The sequence below is a fragment of the Herpailurus yagouaroundi genome, unplaced genomic scaffold (assembly GCF_014898765.1).
Source record: "Herpailurus yagouaroundi ecotype Mexico unplaced genomic scaffold, PumYag 164, whole genome shotgun sequence".
NCBI lineage: Eukaryota > Metazoa > Chordata > Mammalia > Carnivora > Felidae > Herpailurus > Herpailurus yagouaroundi.
The window spans coordinates 32,000,403-32,026,168 of NW_024412405.1; the positions used below are offsets into that span (position 1 = coordinate 32,000,403).

Sequence of the window (25,766 nt, forward strand, 5' to 3'; positions counted from 1 at the left end):
ATGAGTATATATGCATGGGTGTGTACAATGCATATTTTAAGTTTATTTCAGATTATAAATCTACATTTTTCAAGTATTATCATATTAAATGTAAATAAATATTGTCCATAGTACATATTTATACACCTAAAAGTTATTCATCACCACAATGAAATTAATAGAATATTATGTGAAGGTTAATAGTGGGTTAAAAATTTTCCCTGACCATATACTGAGTTAAAGTCACAGGTACACAGAATTCTTGAATCTACATTTTTTTAACTTAAGAATTTCATTTTTAATTTTTTATTATAGAAAGGAAGACCCTTTAGTATGAGACTACTTAGAGGGATAGAGCTATTTAGTAGTATTTTATCTTGCATAAATAGTATATTAGTGTTTTTTTCATTTTTATTCCATGTTTATGGTATTACTAAATATTAATTTAATTTTAATGCACTGTTTAAATAAGTGCCCCATTAGGGTCATCTTTTGTTGTATTTAAACATAAAATAATTTGTAGTCTTTACTACTGTATTTAAAAGTACAGTTTAAATCTGTTTTAAAGAAGTAATAATGACAATGGAAGAGCCCCCAGTGTGGAACTTTACTCCTTCACAAAGAGCAAATATGAGAAGGTTATTATTTATCTTTATTGCATTCACATAGGGAACAATTTCATTCAGATTCAATAGAAAATTTAGGGCATGTCCTTTTCTTTCATTTTAGAAGCAATTCTTTTATATCTAAATGCATTGTATTTATGTAAAAATGCATCTTTGATATTAATCTCTCTAAAAGCATAATCATCTTTTTCTGTTAATAGCATTAATATATCATTGTTTAGTATTGGCCTAGCAGATCTAGCAGGACATCTTTATTTGTATTACATTAAGGAAGTATGAGTTGTTAAAATCTTATAAGCATTCTTATATTTATCCTTAACCTAGTAAATACTAAGATGTAGCTATATTTTATGCACATTTTTTGTCATTGCTATCCTGTTTATAGACAAGTTTCTAGAATCTTCACACGTGTTTTCTCTATTTGTAAGTAATTATTACAAAGTGGAAGGAAATGAAGATTTAGACTTTTTAACCTGTACCAACATACAGCAATGCAGTAATAATGACTCAAAATTATTCAGTTGTGGTTCACAGAGTATATTATTTTTGTTTTTCCTACTGTTTAATATTTCATTAAAAAATAAAAATAAAATCAAGTACTATATATTTCTTAAATTGTGGTGGGCAAAAGCCAGAGGTTCATTCGCTCTTTCTGCTATATTTTCTTCTCTTCTTTTAAATATTACTCAGCATTGAAACATTAAAAGATTCTTTGGTAGTCGTGTTAATGTGTATACTTCAGTTATTTTTGGATATGTATTCTCTTATTTGATAGTATTAAAGACTTGCTGTAAAAGCTATTAATAATAGGATGTCGAAAGTGGTAATAGATTGTATTTTGTTTATTTTTTTTTTCCTATTCAAATTTTCAGGAACCTAAAACTAATACTGATGACTTTTTCAAAGATATAAACTCCTGCTGCCCACAGGAAGCAACAATGCAAGAACAAGATATGCCGTTCTTGCGAGGAGGGCCAGGCATGTACAAGGTAGTGAAGACGGGACCTTCCGGTCACAACATCAGAAGCTGCCCTAACCTTAGAGGTATCCCAATTGGAATGTTAGTTCTGGGAAACAAAGTCAAAGCAGTGGGAGAGGTATGGATTCTTGTAGCTTCATGACTTCTAAATTATTCCTTTTTAATATAATACCAGAGCATCTCTTTCTTCCAAAGGTTGCCATTTCCATCCCAGGTTTTTAAACATTAATGTTCTTTATCCTTACTTGTAATGCAAATACTACTAACATCATTTTTCTGTGCTTCTTTTTTAAGTAATTTTATTCTCATAATTATCCTTCTGAAAACAGTATTTATATTAACAAAATGATTTGTATTGTATATATGAATGTTTGGTATGTACATATATCCTTTCATTATTATAAATGTACTATAATGTCATGGGTTAACAGCACTTTAAAATATTTACTATGAATTGGTATGGAGATGTGACATATACAAAGAGTTTATTTCTTTGTTCTCATTTATGTGTCTCACTGAAGTCCTGAGCAAATAAAACTTTTTAGTTAACGGTGGCATTTGCCTCAGCTGATGAGCTTGAAGATGTAGTGTGTCATGCTATTTCTCAGTGTCAGGGTCATTTTCAAGTTGTATTATAGACACTACCAATCTAAATAATAGTTTGCTATGTTGGGATATTTTAGGTGCCAAAACAAAAAAAAGAGAGAGCGCCACGTGTTTTGGGGTAATGTGTAAAGTTATTTAGAGGTTGTCCTGTGCCTTAAAAGTTACTATTTTTACTGAAGTCATAAATAAGCAGCATTTTACAGAACTTTTTATTGATTTCTGTCTTACCTCAGGCTGTGGTCTTAATTTCAGAATCTAATTTCATGGTAACTTTTGGAATGCTTACCCTATTCAAACACTTAAACTTTTTGCTGGTTTTCAGCCTGAGTACCCTGAAAGAATCAAGCCAATCAATCGTGCTTTTTGTTATGTGCTAGGTAACCAATTCTGAAGGTGCGTGGGTGCAGCTGGATAAGAACAGCATGGTAGAGTTCTGTGAGAGTGATGAAGGAGAGGCATGGTCCTTAGCTAGAGACAGAGGCGGAAACCAATACCTTCGACATGAAGATGGCAAGTTGGCTTAAATTTGTGATTTATTCTGATTAACCTTTGAAATGCAGAAGTAAACAACTTTTTGTGTGTTTATTTTTTAAGTAAAGAGAAAAACTGAAGTTAAAAATTCTTACAATTCTTAAAATTTGTTTGTGAAAATAATGGGTACTCAGCACATGTACGAAGAGAGTTAAAAGAAAATGTGAAACATATGAATCCATCTTTGCAAACTATGTTTTCTTTTTTTTCCCATTGATGTAGATTTGTATGACTCCTTATTCTATGCCAGTCCAGGATTGAATGTTTTACCTTTTTTTTTTAACCACTAAATGGAAGTTCACTTTTCAAATTGTCAATCATAGTACTTCTCCTAGGCAATTTCATTTGATTTAATTTTGTCTCAGGATAGGAGCATTGGATAAATGCATAGCATCTTTTGGGGGGTTCCTATTTTGTTGTTAGAGTTTCAGCTTTCAACTTCATCTTTTTCAATAATCTCAGTTAATAAAAAGTTTTCTTTATTGTCCCCTTCTCTTCATTCTCCTGGGACAAAAACATGGTTCTTCCAAGTTCAGACCATGTCATCACTTGGGTGAAGCTTTAACTGATCCTTACAGAGTCAAGAATTCTAAGTTCCTAAAGAACTATATTTACCGCTAGAATAAAACTGATATCATACTGAAGTTAATTTTTATTTCTTTATATCGAGATTGTGAGTCACTTGTGGACAGGCACAGGGTTTTTAATCTTTGTATTCCTCGTTCTGAAACAGTTTTGGCACTTAATTGCATATTAAGTTTTGTAAATACAAGTTGAATCACAAAAATATTAGGGCATCAAAATAAGTGGATAAGTCAAGCATAGATTTTTTTTCTTCAAAATCCTAAAATTTATAGGAAAAGGTCAGATAAATGAAAGAACATGGGTATTTATCCAAAAGAGAATAAATACGTAGTACTTACCATCCAAGAGGCAATATGGCCATAAGTATAAATAGATCTTTTAAAAGTTTGAAACTTCATGAATGACAGAGTACATTTAGACTACAGTAAAACCTTGGGTTGCAAATAACTTGTCCTGTGAGTGTTCCACAAGGCGAGCAAACATTTATCCTAAATTTTAACTTGATAAATGAGCGATGTCTTGCAATACAAGTAGTACCTAACGCCGAATGTCTCATGATCACAACTTAGCCAGTGGTTCTTGAAATTCGCTTTGATATATGACTGCTTTGGATTACAAGCATGTTTCCAGAACAATTATGCTCATAAACCAAGGTTTTACTGTATTAACAGTATACATTAAACATTTTTCCTTTTTTTCCCCACAATAAGCCTTTGAATAAGTTCTATAATTTTCATTTTACAGGTAAGGAAACTAAAGGTCATGGATTTGAAATGACTTTTGCTTGTGGTTATATAGCTAGATGTATGGCAGATGTATTACCTGAGCCAGAAACTGCATTTGTATTTGAGATGCTGTGCTCATTACAGCACACTACTCTGTGTCAGTAATCATTGAATAGAATCTGAGAACCTGCTACTTCCCTTGTCTTTACAGACACACTTCGTAATCACAGCTGATGTGGTTGTAAAATAATGTTCTGGGTTGGTATACCTATTCTTCATTATGTTGTGAGAATGAGAATGGCTTCATTTGATGAAACTTAGACATTTTACAAAATAACCTTCCCATTTATAATATACTTAATATATATATTACATATTCAGAAGTTCCTAAACATTTCCACTATATATGCATATTCTGATATAAATGAAAATACATAAAGCGAGGTCAGCTTTATATAAGACATAGGTAAATAATATGAGAATGGTTTGGGTAACTATCAAAGTAACTTCCTAGCTTAATTATTTTTTTAACTGTCAATATAGCTGAAGTGTAAGAGTGAACTCTGGAGCTGGACTGCTAGGGTACAGATACCAGCGCCACAGCTTTTCAGTTGTGTAACCTTGGCCAAATTAACCTGACATCTCTGTGCTTCAGTTTTCTCGTTTACAAAATGAAAATAATTTATAAGTTCCATATGAAATCCAAATGAACAAATAATAACATAAAACTAGCAGATGGTAAGGTTAGCTGTTATGATTAAAATGTAAAATGCCCTCTATACTGAAGACTGAGTTTTAAATGGAGAGTTTTATTTCTATATACTTAGAAAGTAGACGGTTCTTCTTAGTTAAAATGCTTCTTAAATTAGTATATTATTTCTGCTAAGTAAGATATTCAACCCTAAAAGCAGTGTAAGAGGAGTTTAAATTTCTCTCTATCAACACTTAATGGTCCTTTGCTCTTATATAAAGTGATGTTAAGTTTTTAACGTAAGACCTGGGGTGATCAGGAAAAAGTGTTAAGAAGTTAGTGCCTGAAAATCACTACGATTAGTTGATGTTGTATCCAAATAGTCTGCTCGTTGATATTAGTATGTAACTGTATTTAATGTGGAAGTAAGAGGATTTGGCACTATAGTAATTTGTATGAGGTAGTAGAAGTACAACAAAAATTTGCTCTTGGTAAAAATTATTTCTAGGTCTTTGATATTTGCAAATAAAGCTAGTAGGCAAAGTTACTGGTCTGGTTAAAAACAGACCTTATACTTGATGCTGAGACCATTCTGAGTCTAGAGGGTGAGAGGGATGCTGTCTTTCCCATTCAGATTAGTGTTCCTGAGTATTTTCCAGAAAACCTATTCCACTGCTGAAATATCTGACACTAAACACTATTGCCTAAGGGAAGTGCTGAGGGATTGACTTGTTGAAAAAAGTCTAGAAATGTAAGTGAAAGGAAAATGCAAGTGGAAGAAAACACCACATTTTCTAGTTCCATTTTCTTTTTGAAGAGATCTTGATTTCTAAAAAATATACTCAAGACTTCATTATCTGTAAAGTTGTTTTGATAGAATAGATACTTTTTCTCCTTTTACCTTGCATTTGACAGATTTTATTTTGCCCTTTTTTAGCTGGCATTAATATGACTATTGAATTATGGTATTTGTGTTTTTAGTATTATATCATACAAGGTCTTATGGCCATCTCATTGATAATAAAGGATACCTTAGTTTATTAATTTATGTTGTAAACTGGATAAAATACTTGCCTTTTTTCCTTGAAATAAGAATTATGATACATTTATTGACTTGAGCATGTGTGAATAGCTCTATGTGACCTGATTTATCATCCCTTCATTTAGAGGAAATGTCCTTATATAATAAGTAAAAATAAGTTAAAAGTTAAATTTTCCACAATTTTTACATTCAGAACTAAAAATATTTTGTATATTAGCATTCAAATAGGAAAAAAAAAAAGAGCATATATTTAGACATTTCTATTTGAGTGCTAATACACAAAATATTTTGATTTCTGGTTTATAGGGTACCCATTTTTATTTTATAAAGTGCTCTTGTATAAATCTGTCACAAATTGGAGCTCCTGATCCAAAAATACTAGTATGCATTCAATGATATATCCAGCCACAATGATAGTAAATTGGCTTCATAAGACCATATCCAGTTTCTAAGTTTCACCGTGTATTTGATAATGAAAACAAAGATTTGTCGTATAATTTGTTAGTATCAATGACCTAGTTGTTAGACTTATTATCAAGTCTTAATGTGAGGTTTTAAAATCTAACCATCATAAAGTATTTCTTGGTAACTTTCTCTTCATTCTATGAATAGGGGAATAGCATATAAGAAACTAATTTTATAGCTGTGTCTTTTTTTATAGAACAAGTTCTTCTGGATCAAAATTCTCAGACTCCTCCTCCAAGCCCTTTCTCAGTGCAAGCTTTTAATAAAGGGGCAAGTTGCAGTGCCCAAGGATTTGATTATGGACTTGGAAATAATAAAGGTAGGTGTTTGAAAGTGAGTCTTTTACCTACCCAACTTTAATATTTTTATTACCTTCTCTTTTAACCATTTTTATTACTGTTCACCCACAAAACTTTATTAAAGTTTGTTCCTAGAAAACTAACAATCAAAATGTTTGCAAAGGTGTTCTTTTAGAGTGTCATTTTTACCAGTTTTAGCTTATGTTTGTAGTTTTTGCTTATTTGCTCCTATTTAAAGATACTCACTGTGAATTCACATCATAAATTCAATGACACTGTAATAGTAAAAGAACTATTGTTTTTATCACTCACTTATTATTAATAGTAGTGTTAATGAGCAAAAAGGAACCTTCCACAATGATCCATTTAAAATCAAAATGTTTTAAGTAATATTACATGTCAGCTTTATTACATACACATGGTTTTGAGTGTTTAGCCATGTTATCTTAGTTAATTTAGAATTATGTGAAATAGGCTATATTCGGGTTTGGTATGTATAATGAAATCAGAAAGTTGTAAAAAGGAAAACAAAAACCCCAAGCCAAAGAAATAAAATGTGTGTAAGCTGGTTTTGTCTGCAGTATTAGAAGAGACCAACATGATGGACGATCCAAACAATAATTATTTCAGAATAATTTATACTTGGATTTCATCTAAAATTCAGACACATTCCTTTTCTTTTCTATACATATGATCCTGACTCCTCCTAAATCAGCATATTGTCAGCAAGTAGCATACAAGTGGGATGATGGGTAGGAGGGAGAAGATAGCCTACATGGAAATAATTTTATTGTAAAATGTCATTTACACTAATTCATAGGATTTGATTTCGAGGAACAAATACAGCATCATTAGACTTGCAGAGCAAATGAAATAATGAAATCATCAATAAAATGCAAAATGACATCAATGTAGAGGAGATATTCAGTTTAAAATAAAACCACATGTTGTTTGATATCTTTATTGCTTTCCACAAAGTATTTATGTGAAAGAAGCCTAGCTACAAGATTTCCTTTTGGCTTTTCCTACTCTATTGTGTTGGTCTATCCTGCAGACTTGGGGACTGCCTGCTTGCTCATTTCTGGTAGCTCAGATTGCAACTAACTTGAGCTAGACCTTCATACTTAAGTAGGGGAAATGCTTGATGGTGTTTTCTTCATGTCCTTTTCTCTCTCCCATTATTAATCCTTAAATTAAAATCTCAGTGTTTATTTACTACTACTCTACTTCATTAGTAGTCTGTTCTGGAGCCATGTTTAATTCAAATTGTATGCTGTCAGTCTCTAAAGTGTCTAAATTGTACTGGTGGCTCTCACTTTAAATCAGTCTTCAAAATATAATTTACTTAAATATCGTAGGAATTTAAAGAGACAAACATTGCTGATAACATTTGTTATTAAATAGAAATAATGAAGGACCGCTTTTTAAAAGTGTAATTTTTGCTTACATTGTTTGTATTTTTTAATAGGCTTTTAAAATACTTAGATGGTGCAAAGGAATATTAAGAAACTTAAATCTAATTAAATATATCTGACCTTTGTTAGTGAACTTACCTTTAAACTAATTCCCATTTTTTAACTGTTTATACTGTCCAAGATCAAGAAATTTTTTTATAAAAATTCTTTATTCTTAATTCTATAAAATTCTTCATAATTTCTAAAATCCTTCCTGAAATCTACAACATAAATTTTTGAAAAGTGGACATATGTAGCTATGTATACAGTTCTTTCCATATAAGTCTATTCTTTCTTGCTGTTTCATTTGAAGTCTTCACTTAAGAAACTTTATTATATTTAGGGAATATGGCTGGAAAGGTACTGTGTTCCAGTTTTTACATCAACTAATCTAGATATATTTTTTCTTCTTCTCTTTTTCAGTATTATTTAAAATGTTTAATACATATAATCTCCTAAAGAAGAAGCTAAGGATCATCCATCTAATTATATTGTTTCATAGTTTTAAAAATATTTTTCTGTTAAAGTCCTGTGTATGTAATTTCAAGGGAGAATGTCAGAATTCATACTTGAGATACTATTCCAATTAGATAGCTCATACTCCTTTTTATCTTATAAGTCTTAAAGATTGTTATATTATCCATCCAAGCAAAGGAGCTCATGCTTTAAGAAGTATAATTTCTTTGGCAGTAACAATTTAAAAAAAGAAAATAATAATTTATTAACTCTAATGTAAATATATTACTAAGTTAATAACATATACTTTGCCTCCCTTCAGTTCTACATTTACTTAAAAAAAATGTTTTCATATTATTTGCTTATTTTCTGCATGAAGAGTACTGCATATGAGGTGGAGTTATTTAGTCATTTATTAGGTATTATGTAGAAGACATCATTTGCTTAGATCTCAGTTTACACTTGTATGATATTGAGTCAACCTCTCTATCATAGATTCTTCATAGACTCTGAATTCCCCCACACTGCTGCTCAATGTTGTGTGTAAATTTTCATGAATTTGTTTTCATAGGTGGGCTGTTATGTAAGATTATTAAAACAACATAACAACATTTGGTCCCTAATTTGAGAATAATGATCACCAACTTCCACTCATTCCTGAGTTGGCATAGTTTTATTTAGTGTTTAACTTTATCTGAATGTCATAAAGCACCATATTCTTTGCCATTTTGGATGTTAATTAATAACAAGTTGTAGTTTTGACTGTTTTGCCCACTGCAGGTGACCAACTGAGTGCCATATTGAATTCCATTCAGTCTCGGCCCAATCTCCCAGCTCCTTCCATCTTTGATCAAGCTGCAAAACCTCCCTCTTCCCTAGTCCACAGCCCATTTGTGTTCGGACAGCCCCTTTCCTTCCAGCAACCTCAGCTTCAGAGTAAGTCTGTCAGCCTTACCTGCCTCATCAAACCATTTCTGAAGCTTTGTTCTGAGTATCAGTTACTAATTATTTATCAACTCACTTGACTGATTTTATTTCATGAGGATGTTATCCCTTTCCACATTTTTGAAGGATTTAAGCTATTTTGAGCTAAGACATTGTGCAGCTAAGACATTTGTTTTTTAATCACACATTTTTTTATTAAGTATAGTTATTAAAGTATGGCTATTATGCTCTCTAATTCCAGCATAAGCAAACACATACATAAAGCATGTTAAGAAAAACATTTCATTTAAATTTTTTTATATAAAACGCATGACTATACTAAGCATCACTTACAGAGCTAACTTTCATTGTTTTACACTGGATTTTTGTTACTGAGGGATGCCCCAAGAGAATAGATCTATTTCACTATACCAGTGGGTAGAGGATAGGTGGTACGGGGCAGGTTTGTTTGTTTCTTTTAAGTGAATTTGGTATCTGTGAAATGTATAGCAACTTGAGGTTTCCAGATTTTCTCAAATTGTTGTTTCTTCTCTTGCTTTTTGTTGTTGTTGTTGTTTTTCTTGTTCTTAATGTGCTAAAGTGATTATTTGCTTTTAGCTATGCCTTCTAAGATTGCTCTAGCCCTCCATCCATGATGTAATTCACATTGATCTGGAAAATAGACCCAAACAAATTACACTTAACCAAGTGTTCCCTTTTTTTTTTTTTTTTTTTTAATAACTTCTTGAGGCCTCCACATAAACTTCTCAAAGCTTCTTGTGGTATGACAGCAATATATTCTTCTTGGCTTTCAGTTCATGTTATCGGCTGTACAATATATAAACGTATTCACTGAATGAGATAATTCATGAAAGTCCCAGATCATGCAAATAATGTTACTCATTAGGATATTATTATCTACCTTAGATAAAGAGTATACAAGAGTATAAACTTTTCTGGGATTGCACTATACATTAGGCAAGTTTAATGAAATTAAGTAGTTTGGAAATATAAGTAGTATCAATTTCTAGCCAATCGTTGTCTATATATATAGATATTGAATGTGTCTTAAAAGAAGAATTTCAAGGAAATATGACAGTGTCATGTGTGAGAAGTAGCTTTTTCCTTCTTTGGTAAGCATTACAGATGAAGGAAAGAGAAGTGACAACTTAGTTTACTCATTTAATGAAGCAATAGTTTTTTTACATTTATATATGCCCAGATTGCAGGAAGTCTTAAAGGTAAAGACAAGAGGGGCGCCTGGGTGGCGCAGTCGGTTAAGCGTCCGACTTCAGCCAGGTCACGATCTCGCGGTCCGTGAGTTCGAGCCCCGCGTCAGGCTCTGGGCTGATGGCTCAGAGCCTGGAGCCTGTTTCCGATTCTGTGTCTCCCTCTCTCTCTGCCCCTCCCCCGTTCATGCTCTGTCTCTCTCTGTCCCAAAAATAAATAAACGTTGAAAAAAAAAATTTTTTTAAAAGGTAAAGACAAGAGAAAAAACAAAAAGGAAAAAAATCATAATTAGGCAGAAAATCCCTATTAGATATAAAATTTCAAACAGGAAATGACTCTGATAATGTCATAGCAGCAGCAGACAACAGGAAAAAGTAAGGACATTTTTGTTCTACACAAAAAGTCATTTCAAGTCTTCTCAAAAAAAAAAAAAAAAAAAAAAGTGGGTGCCTGGGTGGCTCAGTCAGTTAAGCATCCGACTTCGGCTCAGGTCATGATCTCGTGGTCCGTGAGTTCGAGCCCCGCGTCAGGCTCTGTGCTGACAGCTCAGAGCCTGGAGCCTGTTTCAGATTCTGTATCTCCCTCTCTCTGACCCTCCCCCATTCATGCTCGGTCTCTCTCTCTCTCAAAAATAAATAAACGTTAAAAAAAAATTAAAAAAAAGAAAGAAAGAAAAGTGTAATTATTTTTGTTTTACCAAATTATCTAATAAAATATTTCAAAATATAAAGACCATAATAAAATCAGGCTTATTTCTCTCAAAGAATAATAGGTTTCCAACTGACATTGTGTCAAAATAATTGTATGCATCTTGTGTCTGAGTGTTATCAGTACCACTGCTTTCTTTTACCACCGTCTTGGAGCAAATTTGAAATCATGGCCTGAACATATCTCAGTTACCAGTTTTCTGAATCATCGTTTGTCTCTATTCCAACAGTGGGAATTATGTAGCTCTTTCTTCTAAACCTCTTAGTTCTCATCAGAATATCACTGAAGTTTGACTTTACAAATTCCAGAAACCAAAATTCTTAATTTTTAGTATGACCAAAAAAAAAAAAAAAAAAGTATGGAACCTAAAATAGTTTTAATATCTTGGAAGTAAGTTTGAATGGTATTCATCACATCATATTGGGAAAATTAAATATGGCAGAGTGTGCTTATTGTTAAGACTACCTGAGTAAGGTATTCTTTCCTGAACTTCACTGCCATCCATCACAACAGCAGTTCACCTCGCTTTAGAAGATGGCTACAGGGGCACAGAGGGGGCACGTTCTCTCTCTCTCTCAAAGTAAATAAACTTTAAGAAAAAAAAAACAATAGAAGACGGCTACATACTGAACTTCTCATTACTAATTAGTAAAATGAGAATCACTGTTGTCTTACACATTTGTGATACTAAAAGAAAACATTATGTATAGGGGAGTATATATACTAATTTTTTGCTTATATTGATAGTCACTGCTATGTGCTAAACACTGTCTTTAAACACTTTAATACATCCTCATTTAAGATAATGTCTCCATTTTACAAGTAAGGAAACAGAAGCTCGGTAGAAATGGTTTTCCCTAGAAATAACGTAGTAAAATGGTAAAGCCAGAGTGTGAGACCAGTTCTACTGACTACAAAGGCCATGTTTTAAATATTCAGCTTTGCGTACTGAGTAAAGCTGCCAAAACTGGCCTTTGATACATATTTTTAAAATTTCTGCCTACATTTGTCCTGGCACCGAGTCTAGAGTATTAGCTTTGTTTGGGTTGTTTATTTATACTTTATAGTTTAATTTTCAGAATGTAGCATAGTTGGAGAGGAAAAAAAGATTTCCTAAATGTCATAAGTCAAGTTCCCAGTTAAGTATACAAACTCTACATAGACATACATAAACGGCCCCATATGTTAACTTTATTTAGAACCTCTATGAGTGTAATTATCAATAATTCTTTAGTTTTGTTTTCCCAGAGGCATAGCTTTCACTAATCTTTGGAATTGGTACTTATTTTGTTACATGAAAATAATTTGGTACTTTTTTATAGTAGCAAACTTACATATACACACATATTATTTGAACTTTCTAGTGAAGTAGAATAATTACAGAAATAAAATTACAAATTTTCCTTGTCTTATGTGTGTATAGGTCTGAGGGAGGGAGAGAAGTGTGTATATAGGCTTTTTCTTTACTGTTCTCTAATTTACTTTTTTATTTCCAATTATCAGTAAGATTTTGCAATAGGGTTCTAGTGAACTGAAGTTATGAATGATATCTCTGCCATTATTCTGAAAGAATAATTCACTGCTTATTTTCACTATCTTTATTCATTCCTTTTAAAGTATCATTTTCTGTCTCATAGCCCCTGACAGGGTCTTACATATCATAGGCATTGGAGGAATATTTATTGGCTCTAGATGACTAAGATTATCACTTTCTTCTGTGTAAACCATGAATTTAAGATCATGTGTTTCTTGTTATTTTATGCTAGGTATTCCAATATTAGAGTATATGTTCAAAGAAGAGGAAGAATGTTTCAGTACTAATTAAAACCACTATAATATGACAATACAAAGTCTAATAATTCTGAGTTTATACTGAGTAATGATAATTAGGAGTTTATACCTAAGCAAGATCCTCCAAAACTGAAAAACTTCCAAATGACTGAGGCATTTAAGATCTACTGTCCAGGAGGCCTAATAGTTTATTTTCATTTTTCTTGTGGAAAAAATGATAATTAAGACAATTTACTATTCTCCCAGACATTTTCAATATGTAACATATGTCAAAATAACAGTACTTTCAAACCCAGATAGGAAACCTCTAGGTTATCTTGCACCAAGTTTTTCTGTTACACCTGTATGCCACATTCTTAAATGAGACAGAACATTTGCTACATGTGACTTAAAATGTCCACTTGAGTATCTGCATGCATATTTATTTAGGCTTGAGAATACCAACATATACTAAAGCACCGTGTTCATTATAGAGATGGAAAGAAGTGATGGAAAGAACTTAAAACTCAGATTTCCCTTTCAGCCACTCACTGGCTTTATTTAGGTAGGTTATGTGACACAGCTGAGCCCTTTTTACTTCATCCATAAAGCGGGGTGCCCAGTAAATGTTATCACTTGATATCATTATTGCCTTTTGATGCAAGCACTTAACATCTATTATGCTCCTAGGAAGACTAGAAGAAATCACAGCCTGAGAGCGAGCAGTTTATTCTCAATGTGGAGGAGTAGCAGGAAGGAATTTGGAAAGGGACAATTGAGGTTTCCTGGCTTCTCCTCAGTTTACATTTTTACAGTATAACTTTATTATTTGTCTTGAGATCGATTCTTCATAGAGTAACACTATGTTGAAATATTAGTATGAATGTTAGTATAGAGGCCAGCTTTGTTTCCAAGACCTAGAGGTCATTTCTGTCCTGCATTATAATCATACCACAGAATTTGTCCATTTGTTTACTTGCCTCCTGTGAAGGTGTGGCATGGATGGAACCTTGGATTTATGTGCCTACTCTTTTCTTCTCTCTTCAAACAGAAGTATCTTATCCTAAAAACCTTTTCGTTTTGTTTTCAGTTTTAGCTGTCTTTGTACTACATAAGTGTTATATCCTTCTGAAGGCAGGACATGGTTACGTGTCTGATTTCTCTGATCTGTAGTTACCGTTTTTAACTTTGCAACTAATAAGATTTGTGGAGAGCCAGATTTTTATTTTTAATAGCATCTTCAGCCCTCCTGTGCCTCACATTATTGGCTTAAGGAGTAATACTTAACCTTCTCATGGAATGTTTTGAAGTTATTCTTTCTCAGGCCTAGTATATATACACATCAAATTTTGCTCAGAATTTTCCTTGGTCAGCCATCACAAACTCTGAAATGATATGCTTTTCCTTAATCTTGTATATTCCTTAACCATAGTTACTTGGAATTTACTGTGTATTCAGTAATATGCTGTGAGTATGTTTTATGCAGGTGCAGTTTTGTTTAGAAGTCATCTAGACACATGCTGTGTTTGGGGGGTTATCCACCTTAACAGAGTTTCATCATCTTCCTTCCGACTTTCCTATGTAGGTTAATGTTATTTTCTAGTGAAAAGCTTATTTCTGTTTTATCCTTCACTTGGAAATTTTATTCCAGCTTTCATTCTTTTATAATTCATTTAGTTATACTAATATTTATGTGAGTAAATTTTATTTCCTATTCCATTTCTTAAGCTCCCGTAGCATTCACATAATTCCACTTTTCTTCTGATTCCGGATGTACTGATTATGCAGTGATAATTGTTATCTAAAGCTGTCAGTCCAGACAGCTGCTAGCTAAGAGTGTGTAATAATTACTATTACTTTATTTTAAACTCTCCAAAATATTACTAGACAGAAGTGGGAATAATAATTATACTTAATTACATTTATTTTTTATCTGCATTTTGTTCAGTTACTGTCATCTTTTGACTATGTTGAATGTTTATATATTATCTCAAGAACCAATAAAGTAGTTTTTATTATTTTTAAAAGTAGGTATTTTTAAAATAAATAATTGCCAAATATCAAGTTAGACTTAACCATTTGCTGCCTATTATAGGCATCAATAATGTCAAAAATATCTGATATTCTGTTCAGAGCAGAATATAAATGTACAGTGAAATTTAAATCAGGTGAAGAAGGTCAGAAACACTGTCCCTATCATTCTTCTATAAACCCAGTGAAATTTTATAATCATTGCTTGGGAAAGATCTATAGAATTAGATTTCTTTCTTATATCTTAATAAATACATATACATACACATAAATGTAGGTATATATAAGCATGGACAGAATACAGTGAAATTTGAGCATTGTCATAGATATATTTATAAAACTTTCTCAAGTTCTTTCAAATATCTATGTTAGGATTGCATTCAGTAATTCTAGGACTAAAAAATGTATAACCGCTGTACTGCCTCCTTGATATTGAGAACTAGAAGACCCAAAAAGTAAAAATAGATGAAGTTTATTTCTGCCAGTTATTTGTAGCCTCCTTTGAGATGTTCTGTGGAAAATATTCCATCACTATTACTTCCCCTGTTTGAGTCTCAGGATAGTGACATGGGTGATGTGATTAGACACCTGACCTCCTGAATATAATGTATTTCTACTGCCCTTTCTAATATTCTGTTTAATATTTATGATCATTGCTTATTGTTGACTTAACATTGAAAAAGAATATATGGGGGCACCTGGGTGGCTCAGTCGGTTAAGTATCCGACTTCGGTGGGGGTCATGATCTCATGGTTCACGAGTTCGAGTCCCACATCAGGCTCTGTGCTGACAGCTCAGAGCCTGGAGCCTGCTTCAGATTCTGTGTCTCCCTTTCTCACTGCCCCTCCACCGCTTGCACTGTCTCTCTCTCTCAAAAATAAACATTAAAAAAAAGAAAAAGAATATATCTCCCTTTTAAATCTCAGAACTGCAGTTTTGTGTACTGCCACCAGGTTGTGACCTATGCCTTGATTTTTCCAGTTTATGTTCCCAGGAGCAAGGTCAAGTTTCTCATATTCACAGCAGAACCACAATTTGTCCTTGTTAAACTGAAACGAGAATGCTTTCCTTATTAAAAATTAAAGTTATATGTTTTTTTTTATTAGTAGCATCTAGGGAGTGATTTTTTAAAATACAATTCACAGTAGACTCTCAAAGTTGCTGTGATCAGAAAATGAACTAAGTAAGTACTCCAGGGAACTTAATAGTTGGGATCCAAAACAAAGAAGACAAAGAATAAATGACATATGAAGAACCTTGTTGTTAATAAGGGGATATTTTATGCCAGATAGACAACATTGACTTCATTGAGTACTGGAGAAAAATCTTGTTTTTTATATTGTTAATATTCTCTTTAGTGAACTGTAATGTACCAAAAAGAATCAAAATTCCACAGAGGTGAATTTGATAATTGTTTGTTTTGCCTATAAAATGAGATTTTAAAAAGAACATGATTATATAGTTTCCAACAAATTGCCTGAAAGTTAATCAATGTTTTTTCTTTTGTTCATAGATACCAATGTATGTCTTAAGGATTGCTTCTCTTTTTAAATTGAAAAATGTAAATCTTTTAAAAAGTTAACTATATCAGACTATGTTCAAATATGAGCAAATTTTGTAAAAATTAAATGCGTAGAACAATTGTCTGTCCCAGCTTAATTTCTTTAGGTGTTTAACAGCCTTTTTTAGACTTTCAAAAAATGTTAGGAATTCAATCTTTATAGGCTTTGTAACACAGTGAAGAGACTACAGAGCTGTTCTGGTTTCAAAACCTCTTCCAGGACTTTGTCCTTAAACCTCAAACATCTTATCCTACAAATGTCCTTGTTTTTCACATTTATGTTTATGGGTGCTTCTAATTATGGTAGTATTCTGATTTCTGCTTCTGTGTCCTCCTGCTAAACCCTGTCTTCACAGATTTTGGCAGGCAAGCCACAAGAGTGTATCCTTACATTCGCAGGTTGAATTCCCCTTGAATTAATTCTCCAGTGGAAAGCTGGTACCCTCCTGATATTTGCAGTGAGAGTTGCAGACTTTGTAGTAAATGATATTTAAATAGCATGAGAATTCCTTTTGCAGCACCTGGTACCTTTGGGTTTTTATAGAGTTCAAAAAGAGGTTTGCTCAAAAACATTAAAAATTTTAACATTTTTTAAAATTTAGGTGAAGATGATTTGAGGGCACGTTTGTCACATTTCTCCATACATTCCTGCTTTTCTCTCTTGAACCCACTCCGAGGGGTCCTTGCCATTGTCCTTATTCACAGAAATTAGTCTCTTTTGTTTTGCTAAAGTTCAGTCTTCAGTTCTCAGATCTCATGTTATTGCTGTATCAGCAGTGTGTTGACAGAGTGATGGCTCTTTTTTTCCCTGAAATACCTTCTGCTGGATATTTCCTACCTCATTGACTATTCATTTCTCTTTTCTGCATCCTCCTCTGTTCTGTCTTCCTAGGAATGTCCCAGGGCTTTGTCTCTTCTGGACCCCACTCCCTAACTGGTCCTCTCCAGGCATGGAATGTCACTCAGCATCTGCATGCTTGTGGCTCCCGAGTTCATCACCACTTGACCTAGTATATATTTGCTTGTTGTCTCTCCTTTTACCTGAAGATAAGTTCCATGAGAGCATGGACTTTATATCTATTCATCTCTTTATCTTCAATTTTCAGAATAATGTCTGACATGTAATACATAGTCCATACCTTGCAGGGAGTGACCTCTTGGTTTTTGAGTAGTCCATCTTTAATCTTGGCCACACTAATGAATCAGTCAATTATTACTTTTCCTTTTCGAGAACAGTGTATGTTGTATCCAATTTTTTATTTCACGAACAAGAAAGCTATCCCCTTACTACTTTCTTTCAGCTCAGTTGATTTAATTGCCATGAGTTAAAATTTCAAATAAAATGGATGTTTTTTCAGATTTAGATAGAGTTTTTTTTTTAGCATACAACTTTGAAAAGACTACAATTTAGGGGTTCTGTTAATTATTTGAAAAAAAGATAATTTTAAGTACTTCATTTTCTGCATGGTAAAATCATTAATGTGTCTAGCATTTTTCAGTGACTTGTAAATTTTCTTTGCTTTGTTTGTGTTGCAAAACTTTTTATGAAACAAAATTTGGTATCTCAGTAATAAGCTTTACAGAACAAACACTAAATATAGGGAGTAGCACTAACATTGCCCACTGAAAATGGACTCAGAAAAGTAGTCAACCCTATATGTTTCCATACATATTGGAAAAATCATAATCGTGTGTCCATAGAAAACCAGGTGACAGTAGCTATGCTAAACTGTAAGTAATGCTTCTGTATCTCCCACTATTTACAAAAGAAAACAAAATTTACTTATAAACATTTATTTATAAGTAAATGAGCACCAAAGAAAAGAAAACTGAGTTAAAGAAATATTAGTCTAAAAGAAATGTTCAATTTTGATTTATGAGAGCAATGAGTCTTACTTAGCTTTTAATGCATTTTGAGCTATCTTTACTAATTTAAACCAGTTTGACCTTTGTTTTCAGTTTTAATTTTAGAGAAATATAAACCTGTTGAAAAATTTAGCTGAATATGAACTTTTTAATAAGGTGATTGTGCATACCATTTGAAATGCTTTGTTTCTGCTTGTGTTCTCTGCTGAATTTTTTTTCCATTGAATCTGTGCTGCTTCTTTGCCAATGTTTTCCACTATAGAATCTCCATCTCACAACCTTGCTTCTCGTGAGCGCATTTACAAAAATTATGCTGTAGCTGGGCCTGCCTCTGCTCTCTCATCTCTGTCTCACAAACTCAAGGGTGGGTATGCGTGCATTCACTGATGGGCCATTCATAATGAACATGGGAGGTTTCAATAAAGAAGTTTTATTAGTTCACCTCAGTCATTTCCATCCCATTCCATTTTTTAAGATTAAAGTTTATCATTTTATTTAAAATTTGATATTTTGGGGTAATTTGTGTTGTGTCTATTCAGTATTATAGTATTAATTATCCTAATTGTCATGCATGTTTATTATATCTGTAGGTTGAATATTTACTTTTATTTAATTTCAAACCTGTATAAGATCTTTAAAAATAAAAAGGTATATAGAAAGAAATGCCTGATTTGGGGAGTTGTAAAGTCATTATCAAAACAAGATGTTATCTACACATAAGGCATAAAGCACATTGTGATCTGTAAGAACATAGTATCTTACGTGACAGGTTTAGTCTTAAACCCCTTTTTCTGTTATGGAATGTTAAAATCATTTTCTATTTAAGTTATTTATGCAAAACACTTTGATAATTAAGTTGAAGTTTTTTAGTTTAACTTAGTTATCAGGATAGATATATAGATATATAGATATCAACCTACCTGTCCTGTCTGGCATCGAGTCTTCCTTATAGTATTTTCTTAGTTACCATGACAATTGATAAAATTTCAGGCAGTTTAAAAATATGCTTTTGGTTCATTACAAAACTACAGGTGCCTACTCTTATTTTTGTCTCAAACTAACATTTAATTAAACTCAAAATTCTGTATTTTAAGAAAATTTTATCAAGTTGTTTTTTGCACCAGTGGTTAATGTATTGCATAAGTTTTTCAAGTAATTTTCCTTTTTCCTAGAAATGGGTAAAACATTTTTACGTTTCTCCTTTGTACAGTTAATAGTGATAGTATGTAGTCTCATAGAATAATAAATAGGATTATAGTCCCTGATCTCTACAGTATATAGTGTTGTCAAACCTGATATATATTATGGCATAGCACAATGTACTATTTTAGTTATAGTATGGTAACATATAACCTGATGATTCATGATTTGGGCATGAAAAAATTATAAACGGCATTAATGAGTAAATACATGTTAAATGTTTTTAACATGTTTACTAATTTGTTTGAATGTGCTAAATTTCCATCCTGTCTTTTATTATTTTTCTACAGAATTCCATTGAGGTTAAACAATTTTTGCCTGTTATCACTTAAACTTACATATGATAACTACAATCATTAAACTAAATTTAGTGATGAGTGTAAGTTATCATGTGTGCTCTAAAGATTTTTAGATTGACTTGTTTATATTTATTGATCTTTGAAGCAACCACAACATGACAATTTTTAGTAATACAACATGCTACAAAATGGTTTTTTGGGTTTTTTTTTTAATTTCTTTATTTAAATTTAAGTTATTTAACATACAGTATAGTGTTGGTTTTAGGAATAGAACCCAGTGATCCAAAATGTTTTAAACCCAAATGAAGAAGATAAACATTAATGAGTTAGCACATGGTTCTACACACTTAACAAACCTGACATTTTATTTTAAAAATATATGAAATATATTTTGAAAAATAAGTTTTTCAAGAGGAGTTATTTATAATTTGGCAATTAACAATTCAGGAAGAAATAATTCTGCATTATTTATGCACTTGGACTCCCAAAAGGTATTCAGATATCACCACTTAGAGATCTTAAGAAAATATTCACCATCACTAGAGGCATAGAGATGAAGTATATAGGTGCCTGTACTCTCCAACCCTCTCTATATAGCAGACATTTTTTGCCAACATATGACGAGTGGTGTTCCTGATATTCATAAGATTTCATTGTTCGGCCAGCCACAGAGATTTCGCTTTATGAGGAATTGCACACCATTGATTTAGAAAGCAAACCTCTTTCAATTCATGAATTGATCTCTTAGAGGGATGGCAAATGTAAAAGATTTACTGGCTACTATTTGTCTAGATTTACTGATCTTTGTGGTTCAGCTTCTGAAATAAATGTGATGGTGAAAGCACTTCCAGCTGTCAGATTAATAACAACAACAAAAAATAGGACCCCAAACATCACACATTAAAAATTAGTGGAAAGGACTAGACTGATGTTTAATTCTACCAAATACAGTGTATTTGTTTATAAAACTTCTCTGTGGATCTATTTCTGGATCAATAAGATGAGCAGCAGTTTGTTAAACTACTTTTGTACAGTTTGAGAGTAATTATTTATCAGGATTGTTACACCTTTTTATCTGTGCTCTAGGTCCTAAGACAGTATCAGTATCTAGGATTTTTTTTCTATATTGTGATTTTTTTCCATGACTTTTCCCTCAAATTAGCCCAATCTCTTATACTGCTTTTATAAAAAGAACATATACTACATATGATAAATGAAATTTATGATAGAATGATAAGGAACTGTAGAAACTGAGGAGCATTATATTTAGTATAGTTATTTTTATTCATCCAAAGAATGAAAATAATTACTGTGAACACTGACATGTTGCAGTTAAACTAAGTATTCAGTTTATTAATATGCCCTAGATAGGCTGCCACACTTCATGGTCTTACTGCAGAATTACTTGACTTGTAAGCATCTGATTCTCACACCACAGTGGCTAGTTACCTTTGCCCTGTGGCCTCAGGAGTCCTAATTGCAAAAAGTGGATTTTCAGAGGATCTGAAATTTGGGAATAGCAGAAGAAAAAAGTATTTATTGAGCATATGCTATATTCCAGGACCTGTTCTTAACATTGTATCAATGGAGAGTAACAGACAAAAATACCACTCCTTAACGGACCTTCCATTAGAAGGGCAGATTCTGTGGCAATATTGCCTTGGCCTATACTAGAAACACGTGTGCACTTGCACGTGTGTGCGCACACACACACACAGGCCAGCCAAAAAACATTTTCCTACATATCCAAATTTGTTTGCATCCCTTTTTCAAAATAAAAGAGAGAGAAAGAAATACCTACAATAAAACCAGTTAAGAGAACCATCTCAATTTACTAGGTAGCCTTTTTCAAAAAATAAAAATACTTCTAGCAAGGTTTATGGATTTTCAGTTTTTAATACCACTTGAATCACTTTAATCAGATTACTTTTCTTCTGACAACTAATTAATATTATGTGCATTAAAGGTAGAAGTTTTTACTTCAGGGAAGAAAGGTAACGTTGTAGGGTGACTACTTACTGGTGACAAAGAAAACCTGGCTCTGATGCCTCAAAGCAAAGTATGAGGAAGGAGACACATTGCGTGAGGGCAGAATGCCAGAAACAAATGGCGACCCTGTAGAAATAGTGCTTTGCCTAGGAAAGAGGGAATGTTTTTATCTGTTTTGTTTTGTTTTTTTTTTTCTGTTTTCCTGATTCCTTGTTTCAAGGTCCCATGATTCAGACTTGTAGTACTGATTCTGAGGATCCTCCCATTTCTTTTTTTTTTTCCAAAAGGACACAAACTCTTGAGTTCTAACCAGCTAAGCTTAATGAACTAAATAAACTTTTAGGATATAATCTATTTATAAGCAATAGACTGCCTGAACTGTATGTAATTAAATAATAAGTTTCAGGCCTTCGTGTATCATACGTTCTAATCCATAAGTTCCGATTGGAGGGTTTTCTAAGCAGCTCTTTATTAGCCTAATTGTATTTGTGTACTTGAAAATAATAAATGTATCTATATGAGTTCAGTTTTGCAATTCAGTAAGACCTATACCATCACCCTAATAAGGATGTGAGATAGGACTCTGCTGGAGATTTAGCTTGACTACTTTATATTGAAAAATACATAGGTTTTCTTAATTTCTTATTCCAAAAAAAAATAGTTGTGTTTTCTTTCTAGTCTGTCCCTGAATTTAAATTCAAATTATTATACCAGGGCTGAGATTCAGATATGGAATTCATACTGATGTATAGGTTTTATTTATTCAGTCTGTTGTGCATCCATGAAAATAGTTTTTGGTGGCAATGATTGTATAATGATTCAATAGAAATTTTATGAGAAACATTTTCCCTTCTTCCTTTATTCCTCAAGTATTTTTGTGTATGACAACATGAATTTTTTATTCATGCTATGCTTTTATTTTAGTGTTTAGTGGCTAAATTTTAAGTTACGATTTTATTAACAAGTTTCACTATGAAATGGACCATACAGGTGACCGAGGAACTATCTCAACATCTTCTAGACCACTCTCTACATCAGGAAAATCAGAACTGTCCTCCAAACACAGCAGATCACTTAAACCTGATGGACGTATGAGCCGAACTACTGCTGATCAGAAGAAGCCAAGGAGTACAGAAGGCTTATCAGCTAGTGAATCCCTTATGTTGAAATCTGATGCTGCAAAGTTGAGGTCAGACTCTCATAGCAGGTCCTTGTCCCCCAACCATAATACCTTGCAGACACTAAAATCTGATGGGAGGGTGTCTTCTAGCTTTAGAGCTGAATCTCCAGGACCAGGTTCTCGGTCATCATCTCCTAAGCCAAAGACTCTCCCAGCCAATAGGTCTAGCCCATCTGGTGCTAGTTCTCCGCGCTCCTCCTCACCACATGATAAAAATCTACCTCAAAAAAGCACTGCTCCTGTTAAGACTAAACTTGATCCTCCTCGGGAACGTTCCAAATCAGACTCTTACACACTTGACCCAGATACCCTACGCAAGAAGAAAATGCCCCTCACAGAACCGTTAAGGGGACGATCAACATCACCAAAACCAAAACCAGTACCAAAGGATTCTAAAGATTCCCCAGGAACCGAAAATAGAGCTCCTTCTCCTCACGTGGTACAAGAAAACCTTCACAGTGAGGTGGTCGAAGTCTGCACTTCAAGTACTTTAAAAACAAATAGTCTAACGGATAGCACCTGTGATGAAGGTAGTGAATTTAAGAGTGTTGATGAAGGTTCAAATAAAGTTCATTTCAGCATAGGAAAAGCACCACTGAAAGATGAACAGGAAATGAGAGCATCCCCCAAAATAAGTCGAAAGTGTGCTAACAGGCACACTAGGCCCAAAAAGGAAAAGTCCAGCTTTCTCTTCAAAGGGGATGGAGCCAAACCTTTAGAGCCGGCCAAGCAAGCCATGTCCCCTTCCGTAGCCGAGTGTGCCAGAGCAGTCTTTGCCTCTTTCCTGTGGCATGAAGGCATAGTACACGATGCAATGGCTTGTTCTTCTTTCTTAAAATTTAATCCTGAACTTTCCAAAGAACATGCTCCTATAAGAAATAGTTTAAACAGCCAACAGCCTACAGAAGAAAAGGAAACCAAATTAAAAAATAGACATTCATTAGAAATATCATCTGCACTGAATATGTTTAATATTGCACCTCATGGACCAGATATATCTAAAATGGGTAGTATCAACAAAAATAAGGTGTTGTCTATGCTTAAAGAACCACCTCTGCATGAAAAATGTGAGGATGGGAAAACCGAAGCCACTTTCGAAATGTCCATGCATCACCCAATGAAGTCCAAATCTCCTCTTCCTTTGACTTTACAACATTTAGTGGCTTTTTGGGAAGACATCTCTTTGGCTACTATCAAAGCAGCTTCCCAGAATATGATTTTTCCAAGTCCTGGTTCTTGTGCAGTCCTTAAAAAGAAAGAGTGTGAAAAAGAGAATAAGAAGGCCAAAAAAGACAAAAAGAAAAAGGAAAAGACAGAAGTTCGGCCCAGGGGTAATTTGTTTGGTGAGATGGCCCAGCTGGCAGTCGGAGGACCAGAGAAAGACACCATCTGTGAGCTGTGTGGAGAATCCCATCCATACCCCGTTACCTATCACATGCGACAGGCTCACCCAGGTAAACAGTATTACTGAATATATATTATAAGTACTTTGTGTAAAAAAATGAACTGAATAACTTCTAACTTGAGCTGCTCTATAACTTATGTTAAAGTACAGGGAAACTTCAAAGTGCATTACCAATATCGGTGTTGAGGAAAACAGCTAAAGAAATTCTAAGAGTAAGGTGGTAATTTAGTGCAATTGTATTTTAATGTATCCCATTCGGAAACACTTGATTTTTTTAATGCTTTATATGTGACCCAAAGGGTGCTATTAAGGTGTCTCACACAAAAGAAATAATGACATGTCCATACACATAGGAAATATCCCAGTATTAGGTCTCCTTCAATTTTAGTATTTTCCTAATAAAAATTGCAAATTATATTAGATTATACTAATTTCCTCGAGCATTTTCCTGTAGAAGTGATCTCAACTATTAAATCAGAAGATTGTATTTTAGATAAATACAAGGATTTCTATAACACTTGATGACTATTCCAAAATTCACCTATTAGGAGTTTGGTTAAACCTTTTTTCTTTTTACATATTACACCTGAAATGTTTTATAAAATACAAGGTTCCTTAAAATATATCATTCTTACAGAATATCTTATATTTATTTTGTCCAATTTTCTTGGCATATGTCAGTAAGCCTAAATGTACCCACATCTTAAATTTCTTTTCATCTACCTGTATAGAGTGTCTCCAGTATTTTAGGTACTGTTTAATCATTTTTTGCCAATGCTATTTTTCTGATGCAGTTAACAGCCGGGGGGGGGGGGGAAAAAGTGAGATACCTGCTTCAATATTTTGCTTACTTTGAGAAGGTGAATCTGTCATTTATATATAAGTGTCAGATTGTTAAGGGAACTTAAAGTGTTAATTTTGCTCTTGTTTGAAGGTTGTGGCCGGTATGCTGGTGGACAAGGTTACAATAGCATTGGGCATTTTTGTGGAGGATGGGCCGGTAACTGTGGTGATGGTGGCATAGGAGGAAGCACTTGGTATCTAGTCTGTGATCGCTGTAGAGAAAAATACCTCCGTGAAAAACAGGCTGCTGCAAGGGAGAAGGTATTTTTATTTGGTTCTGATGATACTATTAATGATAAGAAAATCTTGTAAAAATCCCTTT

The 25,766-nt window shown here is 33.2% G+C and overlaps 1 protein-coding gene and 1 long non-coding RNA gene across 16 annotated transcripts in view; both read left to right on the top strand.

The window, feature by feature from the left end:
• Window positions 1-25,766, top strand: part of MYCBP2 (MYC binding protein 2) — a 290,879-nt gene that overhangs the window by 218,543 nt on the left and 46,570 nt on the right. For 6 of the 15 annotated variants that reach the window (XM_040487281.1, XM_040487282.1, XM_040487285.1 and 3 more), the window contains 7 exons: window positions 1,478-1,702; window positions 2,568-2,700; window positions 6,426-6,548; window positions 9,195-9,374; window positions 18,791-18,892; window positions 23,007-24,650; window positions 25,536-25,705. In XM_040487281.1, coding sequence (XP_040343215.1) covers window positions 1,478-1,702; window positions 2,568-2,700; window positions 6,426-6,548; window positions 9,195-9,374; window positions 18,791-18,892; window positions 23,007-24,650; window positions 25,536-25,705 — 2,577 coding nt within the window. The remainder of the gene's footprint in view (window positions 1-1,477; window positions 1,703-2,567; window positions 2,701-6,425; window positions 6,549-9,194; window positions 9,375-18,790; window positions 18,893-23,006; window positions 24,651-25,535; window positions 25,706-25,766) is intronic. The other 9 variants (XM_040487284.1, XM_040487289.1, XM_040487288.1 and 6 more) reach the window with 6 other exon arrangements.
• Window positions 9,381-10,960, top strand: LOC121037832 (uncharacterized). The gene is made up of 2 exons (XR_005794014.1): window positions 9,381-10,603; window positions 10,841-10,960. It is a non-coding gene; the product is annotated as an uncharacterized LOC121037832 (long non-coding RNA).